Source organism: Octopus sinensis, linkage group LG7, assembly GCF_006345805.1.
Source record: "Octopus sinensis linkage group LG7, ASM634580v1, whole genome shotgun sequence".
Classification (NCBI taxonomy): Eukaryota; Metazoa; Mollusca; class Cephalopoda; order Octopoda; family Octopodidae; genus Octopus; species Octopus sinensis.
Window position 1 is genome coordinate 93,327,834 of NC_043003.1, and position 8,853 is coordinate 93,336,686.

At 35.9% G+C, this 8,853-nt stretch overlaps 1 protein-coding gene across 3 annotated transcripts in view; it reads left to right on the forward strand.

Moving 5' to 3' along the window:
* The window catches only part of LOC115214318 (endoplasmic reticulum-Golgi intermediate compartment protein 2), a 61,165-nt gene that overhangs the window by 19,965 nt on the left and 32,347 nt on the right, over window positions 1-8,853 (forward strand). For all 3 annotated transcript variants that reach the window (XM_036504946.1, XM_029783493.2, XM_036504945.1), the window contains exons 4-7: window positions 413-521; window positions 3,140-3,186; window positions 5,529-5,748; window positions 8,646-8,741. In XM_036504946.1, coding sequence (XP_036360839.1) covers window positions 413-521; window positions 3,140-3,186; window positions 5,529-5,748; window positions 8,646-8,741 — 472 coding nt within the window. The remainder of the gene's footprint in view (window positions 1-412; window positions 522-3,139; window positions 3,187-5,528; window positions 5,749-8,645; window positions 8,742-8,853) is intronic.

The window sequence follows — 8,853 nt, forward strand, 5'->3', positions numbered from 1 at the left end:
AATTGTACTACAGGTTCTTTAAGAAATGTCCAAAGTAAATTATGATCTATGCCACACAGATTTCTTTCTCAACTGTGTAAAGTCATGAACTTAAATTTAAGCTGTAATCATTTAGAACTCCTGTAGATTATATAACTACAGGTGCAGCAGGCATGGCCCTATGGTTAAAAAGTCTGCTTCCCAGATACATTGTTCAGTCCTACTGCATGGCACTTATGGCAAGTGCCTTCTATTATTGTCCTGGGCCAATCAAAACCTTGTGAGTAGATTTGGTACAAGGAAGTGAAAAAAGCTCATCATATAATATATGTGTATGTGTGTGTATTGACTCACATGACTTATAATTTCTCTTCCTCTGTGTAAAATGGTGTAATTGTTTTTTCATTTTGTAATTGTTTTCTCTTTCTTGTAGTATCCATCATTACATTTATCATCATCATCATCCTCACTATATCTGAAATCAGATATTACGCAGAGTCAGAACTTGAGTTTGACTATATGGTGGATTCCAGTGTAGATGGGTAAGTAATTGCTGTCTTTATTGGAACTCTTGAGCCCTTTATATCTTCACTTAGTTAAGTGCTTATTTTTTTTTTTGCTTTTGCTGGGTCTGGAGGAAGGGGCAGTGTTTATGACCTTTGCAGACTCACCAAGTCTGGTAAGACTGATGCCATTCATAGTTTTTCTAAACTGTTGCAACTCACTACCTCCTAGAAAGAGATGAACAGAGGTGATTCCAGAGGGGTGACATTCTGGGCATGTAGGATGGGAATTGTAGTTAGTGCAGAGCGTGTGAGATTGGACACACAAGAGTGACAAGAGGTAGAGAGACAGGTGGGGAAGGTATATGACTAACCAGTTTCAAGGAACAGAAGCCATTGTAGTAGCAATAAAAAAACCAGAAAGAGGCTGAAACAAACCTGTGTGTGTTTTAAGGCACTTTCAACAGATTGACATTAGCAGCATCAGTGGCATTGTCTCAGATGTGGAAACATACCCTATTGCAGACTTCATTTGCAGACTTGTAAGTACTGGTACCATGTAAAAAGCACCCAGTACACTCTGTGGAGTGGTTGGCACTAGGAAGGGCATCCGGCCATAAGAACCATGCCAAAACAGACAAGAAGCCTGAACAGCCCTTCAGCTGGTCAGCTCCTGTTAACTCCAACCCATGCCAGATGGAAAACGAATGTTAAGTGATGATGATGATTTTAGCTTTGTAGAGTGTCAATTGTTGGAGGCTGAAATATTTTCTGACCCTGAAGAGAAGATCCAGTTTTTGGGTTGTAGTCCTAGCTGTGCTACTGATGTGTCTTGTTTGTTTGAAGCAAATGGAATTATTTCTGCACTTGGCATGTGTATGTGAGATAGGGAGCCCATTAGTGTGAAAGGGGATAAATTTAGAGGAGATTGTTGGAGAGTGCATAGTATGGATTTGGATGTGAAATGGAACCGTAAAGGGGGATACTTTCTCACCAAGTGAAGCCATCATTTAGAAGATGAGGTAAAAAGAGACAGCAAAGTTGATGGAGATTTAAGGACTGCTACATTTTGGATGGTGGGAAAACTTGAGAGCTGTGTGAAGGTATCCTTTTCTGACTGAATAATAGTCTTATAAGAGTTGTGCTGCTGGATGATTACCAACCCCAATTTTGGAGAGTGGGTAGAGTTCTTCAGGTATATAAGCCTTGTTTTTTGCCATGAAAGCCACAACACAGCTATAAGTGTGTAAGATGTGGAGGAACATGTCTTAAAGATGGCTTCAGTCACTTCCTTAGCAGATTATAGTGTCAAGAGTGAAGTATGAGTGTTGCTTTCAGTGAAAGTTGATATAAAACAGGCTGAACTCTGACCAGTCTGCTGATTTGAAGTGCCATAGGGTCTTGTAGGAATAGGGTGCCATGTGGCATGTGATTTTGTGTTGGTTAGTTACAATTAGGCAATAGTTAGATGATCTGATAGATGCAGAGATAGTTATAGTTTGGAAGAGGTTAGATTTTGCAACAAGAAATAGATCAAGTGTTTCGGGTGTCTGTGTGACAGTCTGGAATATGAGTAAGAGATGAAACAAGTTGGTTGAAAAAGTTGAGAATTGCAGTAACAGATAGATGAATAGAAAAAATCCTCAAATGAACTGATGAATTTAGGAAAGGTGACACTGATGGGTTTTAAATTAAGTATAACACTATTGCTCAAAGTTAATGAAACAAAGACCCAATTAACCTTCACAAGTCACTGGGTCATTGTCTTCATATAATCTGTCTGTAGCAAATTATCATGGCGAAGCTCAAGTCGCTCCAAGGTAATGAGGGCTGCCACAAGTTGCCGATAAGGGCTAGTTTAACCCACAAGTTTCCACAAGTTGCCGATAAGACATTGTTTAACCAAATATTAAATGTGTGTCACAGATTTGGTTTGTTGGAAACTTAACACTTAATTGAATGCAAAACAACATGTTCTGTGATACTTGATAGGTCATTATTCTGTCACCATTAAAATATTCTGTTTTCATAATGTGTCATCATACCATAAACTAGGCTCTTGTTTACCATTGGAAATTACACAGACAAGGAATAAATGAAGTGAAGTAGGTTAGTCATGACCTACCGATGTTCAAATGGGATATAAATCACATCAACCTTATTGTTAAATGTTTTGCATATATCAGTTACAGACTTTCTGTCTGATAAAACCATAAAACTACCCCAGCAACTCATAGACTTAGCTCAGAACCTTACTCTAAGTGTTTTTACAAAACAGTGGTTAATTTAGCTTAACAGATTGTCTGATCTTGCCACTTTTATTCCTCCTTGAATTGTTTGTTAGGTATGTGACTGATTAAAAGATGAACTGATGAAATAATCTATCTCTAAAAAGATATTTATGTTACCCATGTTACCTGGCATCAAATGTAACACAGAAACACTATAAAACCTGTGAAGTATCTTCTGGAAGCCATCACCCTTACCAATCTCATTTCTCTCAATAAGTTTTCCATGGTCTATTTCTGCTTTGGTTTTGACCATTATTTCTTATGTATTTGAACAACAATTTTCTATCAATTATTTATTACTGACTAAATTTGATATTTTTAAAATTAATTTTGTTTCTGTTCTTTTTTTTCTTTTTCCTTCTCCAGCACTCTCCAAATTAATGTTGATATTACAGTGGCAATGAGATGTCCAAGTAAGTATATGACCACAAATATAGTAATGTTGTGAGTCTTTGTTCACTTGTTCCATTTGTTTTAATAAATAGTTAATAGGGGACATTGATGTGTGGTGAAGAAGTTCATTTTGTAGTCATCTAATTCAACTTCACATTCAGATATTGGTGACCATATAGTTAATCCTTATTGTCAAAATTTATCTATAAGTTTCCCTTACCATACGTTTCTACTTTACTCCAACATGTCAGGCAAAATACTTAGTGACATTTCATCTGCCTTTATGTTCTGTGTTCAAATGCCACCAATGTCAGCTTTGCCTTTTATCCTGGTCTTGTGACAAAATTTGAAGCTGTTACTTAATAGGCACAAGTGTGGACATGTGTTAAAAAGTTCCAGGTTCAGTCCCACTGTGGTACTTTGGGCAAGAATATTCTACTATGACCTTGGGCCAACCAAAGCCTTGTGAGTGGATTTGGTAGATGGAACCTGAAAGAAGCCCATCATATATATATATATATATGTGTGTGTGTGTGTTTATCCCCCATCACTGCTTGACAACCAGTGTTGGTGTGTTTATGTCTCCATAACTTAGCAGTTCATCAAAAGAGACTGGTAGAATAAGTACCTGGCTTTACAAAAAAAAATAAGCACTGGGATCGATAAATTTGACCAAAATTCTTCAAGGCGGTGCCTTAGCATGGCTGCAGTCTAATGACAGAAACAAGTAAAAGAGAAAAAGATAGATTTTATTCATGTTGCCAACACTTGCACAGTTAGACAAACCATTTTCATTTTGCTTGAGTGTATGTATACTCTAAATAGTTTTATGTTGCTTGTAATCAGGAAAATGAACAAACCCTTCCTGATAAGGTTTTAAGACCTAAAACTAGTCAAACTGATCTCTTTTGTTTTTCCAGTCACAAAGGGAAAACCCCTTGGTTTAATCAAGATTTCTACCTTTTCACAGAAAGGCTAAGTATTTGTTTACTAAACACATACATGTAAATTTATCTTACCTTACATTTCTATTTATATATACACATACATACATACATACATAAACATATATATATATATATATATATATATATATACGCAGACGTGAGTATGTGGTAAGAAGGGTGTTTCCCAACCCATTTGGTTCCAGGTTCAGTTCCACTGTGTGGCACCTTGGGCGTCTTCTACTATAACCTCAGGCCAACCAAAGCCTTGTAAGACGATTTGGTAGATGGAAACTGAAAGAAGCCTGTTGTATGTGTGTATATATATATATATATATATATATATATATATATGTATTTATGTATAAATATATGTATCTGTTTGTCCCACCACCATTGCTTGACAACTAATGTTGGTGTGTTTACGTCCTGATACCTTGAGAGCAATAGAATAAATACTAGGTTTACAGAGAATGAGTTCTGAGTTCAATTTGTTCGACTAAAGGCAGTGCTCCTGCATGGCCACAGTCAAATGACTGAAACAAGTAAAAGAATAAAAGAATATATATATGTGTGTGTGTGTGTGTGTATATATACTCTTTTTACTTTTTTACTTGTTTCAGTCATTCGACTGTGGCCATGCTGGAGCACCACTTTTAGTCCAGCAAATCGACCCCAGGACTTATTCTTTGTAAGCCTAGTACTTATTCTATCGGTCTCTTTTGCTGAACCACTAAGTTACGTAGTAAACACACCAGCATCAGTAACTCTTTTTGGGGTCGATAAATTAAGTACCAGTTGAACACTGGGGTTTATGTAATCGACAAATCTCCTCCCCCAAAATGGCTGCCCTTGTGGGAAAATTTGAAACCATTATTATTATTATTATTATTATTAAGGCAGTGAGCTGGCAGAATTGTTAGCACACTTAGTGAAATGTTTAATAGTATTTCATATATCACCATGTTCTGAGTTCAAATGCCGCCAGGGGTCAACTTTACCTTTCATCCTTTTGGGATTGATAAAATAAGTACCAGTTGAGTACTGGGGTCAATGTAATTGACTTACCCCCTCCTCCAAAATTTCAGGCCTTGTGACTATAGTAGAAAGGATTATTATTATTATAATTATTATTATTATAATTATTATTATTATTATTATTAAAGGCAGCAAGCTGACATAATCATTAGAATGCCACGTGAAATGCTTAGCAGTATTTCACCTGTTGCTACGTTCTGAGTTCAAATGTTGCCGAGGCGTACTTTGCTTTTCATCTTTCCAGGGTCAATAAATTAAGTATCAGTTTTGCACTGGGGTCAATGTAATCAAATAACCCCCTCCCCCAAAATTTCTGGCCTTGTGCCTATAATTTAAAGGATTATTATTATTATTATTGTATTTTACTTTTCATTTTCTAGCTGTTGGAGCTGATTGTTTAGATATCACTGGCCAAGATGTTCAAGCTTTTGGTCAGTTACAGCAAGATGATGCTTACTTTGATCTCACTCCACAGCAGCAACACTACCATAATACACTTCAAGAATTTAACCAATATTTAAGAGAAGATTACCATGCTATCCAGGAAGTTTTGTGGCTCACATCTGGGATATCATCTCTCGCTGCTAACATGCCAGATCCGTATGTATTATTTATACATTCTTTTTGTTGTTATTAGGGTTGTGGTCTGCTCAAGATAAATGTCATGTATTTGTGTCTTTTACATTATAATTTTAAATTCCATTAGTGTCAACTTTGCATTTCATTTGTCAGAAAGTATTTAGATAAATACCAGTGAAATACTGCGGTTGATTTAATGTACTTCCCTCTCCCTTCCTTAAAATCAATGTTTTGTGCTGGATTCATAATTCAGTATGTAGTTTATTTCCCAGGTTAACCTTGATTATGTAGAGAGAAAAAGCTGTCTATCAGATTCAGTGGCTCCTATTGATTTCTAATAAATCTTTATTTTCAGGTTTCTGTGTAAAACTTTTTTTATGAATCTTTAATTTTAGGTTGTTTCTGTGATAAGAATTTTGTTATTAGGTTGTCAAGAAAGTTCTTAAGGAATTTTTAACTTTGGTTTTAAATAATGTATTTTCAAATTAATTTTCATTAAATTACTTTGACTTTATTATCATTTTAAAGCCCATGTTTCGCTCTATCAATTCATGTTGCTCTTTTTCTTTTTGAATAATTAGACCATTTTTTCCGGAACGTTGAATACAAAATGGACAAAAAGCAAATTCACACTATTTTCTTATTCCAGTTCAAGCTAGGCCAAAATGCTGCTGAAACAGCTCACGATATCAATGATGCATTTGGCCCAGGAACCACTATTGAATGTACAGCACAATGGTGGTTCAAGAAATGTCACAGCGGTGATGGGAGTCTTGAAGATGACAAGAGTAGTGGTCAGCCATTATATGTTGACAATCCACACACAATTGTTCGAGAACTTTCTTCTGAATTAGACATAACGTATACGACAATTTCCAACCACTTGAAAGAGATTGGAAAAATAAAAATACTTGAGAAACAGGTGCCCCACGAATTGTACGACAACCAAAGACAAATGCCGTTTTGAAGTGTCGTCTTCCTTTCTTTTATGCAACAAGAATGATACGTTTCTCAACTGGATTGTGACTTGCGATGAAAAGTGGTTTCTTTATGACAACCAGCGATGCTCAGCTCAGTGATTGGATGCTGACAAAGCTCCATGGCACTTCCTGAAGCCAAAGTTGCACCAAAAGAAGGTCATGGTGACTGTTTGGTGGTCTGCGGCCGGTCTCATTAATCACAACTTTTTGGATGCAGGCGAAACCATTATGGCAGAAAAGTGCTGTCAATAAATGGATGAAATGCATAAGAAGCTCCGACAACAACAGCCAGCATTGGTCAATAGAAAAGGATCAATTCTTCTCCAGAACAACGCTTGGCTGCATGTTACACAACTGATCCTGCAGAAGTTGAACGAATTGGGCTATGAAACTCTGCCTCATTCGCCATACTCACCAGACCTCTCGCCTACCAACTACCACTTTTTCAAGCATCTCGACAACTTCTTGTATGAGAAATGCTTCAAAACCCAAGACGATAACAAACACGCATTCAACAACTTCATCGCCACCAGAACACAGGATTTTTATGCTACTGGCATAAATAAACTTGTTTTGCATTGGCAAAAGTATTTAGATTCTGATAGTGTTTATTTCGATTAATAAAGTTTTGTTTGAGCCGAGATATGTACATCTGAATTTAATGGTTAAAAACTGCAAGAACTTTCTTGACAACCTAATATAAATCTTTATTTTTAGGTTGTTATCATTATAAAAATTTTGTTATAGATCTTTATTTTTAGGTTGCTGAGATAAAAATGGTGAAGTATTAAAATAAGTGATATGTAACTTAGCCCTTCCATTGACACTACTGAATGTCTTGGATAAATTTTCAAATATAATTGGTGCCTTATGTTTAGTGATTCTGAACACTTCTTTGATTGATAGCAGTGTTGTTCTGCCTTTGCAGAAGCCATTTTGGTTCCAATGTATCATTGTATGAATATAGGGGAAATTCTATCAAGAGGTATAGAGTTCTAGATTTTGGAGACAAGAGGTGAGATTGTGATTCCTTTGTAGTTCTGAGACAGGTAATGATTCCCTTACTTTGGAAGTAGAATTTCATTTATAAAAATACTCTTCCAAATGTTAGCTGTGATGTTTTTTGGACCTAGAGTCTAGTACTTACTTAATCTTTCTCAAGCATTTTGAGACTCTTCTTCGGTAAACAGTGTTGAGAATGAAATATGAGTGTCAACAGGAAGTGAGTCAAGGGAGATGGAGTGATGACTGGCAACACAGGAAAAATGATCTGTGGAAAATATAAGTTGGGGAAGATTATGCTAAAAATCTGAGATGACATAGATTAAAATAGATATATGACAATGTAGTTAAGAAGTTTACTTCAGAGCTTCTTGGTTTTGGATTCAGTTCCACTGTGTTGTACTATGAGTAAGTGTGCATATGTGTACCCTTGTCTGACATCATGTGATGGTTGTAAACAAGCATCATCATCATACAAGCGTTTTCAGTCTCCTATGGAAAATCATGTTTGGCTATGAAAAATATTACGTTGCCTGGAATCAGGTGAGCATTGATAGCAGGAGGGGCAACAAGTTATAGAAAATCTGCTTCACCAAATCCTATCTGACGCAGGCAAGCATGGAAAACTGGACATTATATGATGCTATATATTTGTATGTATGTGTGTGTGGTGAATACTTGAAATGAGGAATAGATAGGCAGCCAATACTGATGAAGGGTCATTCTCTGTGTTTATTAGTCCTGTTTTTTGTTTTTTTCTCTTGTTTTTTGCATATTTAACTTGTTTGTTTTCGTATTCCATGTTGTTTACACAGTTGGTGATGTCCTGTATCCATATATGTATATATATATATATATATATATACTTACACACATACATGTGTATATGTTTGTGTATTTGTGTATCTAAACATTATATTGTATATGCTATTGCAGTGGGCTTAAACGTGATGGACCACCTGATGCCTGCCGAATTCATGGTTCACTACATGTCAACCGGGTTGCAGGCAATTTTCATATTACAGCTGGGAAGTAAGTTAATTTATTACTTTTCATTCATATTATCTCATTCTCTGTATCTCTCTCTCTCTCCCTTTCTTATATTTATATATTCATTCATTTGTAATATATACATCGTAATATT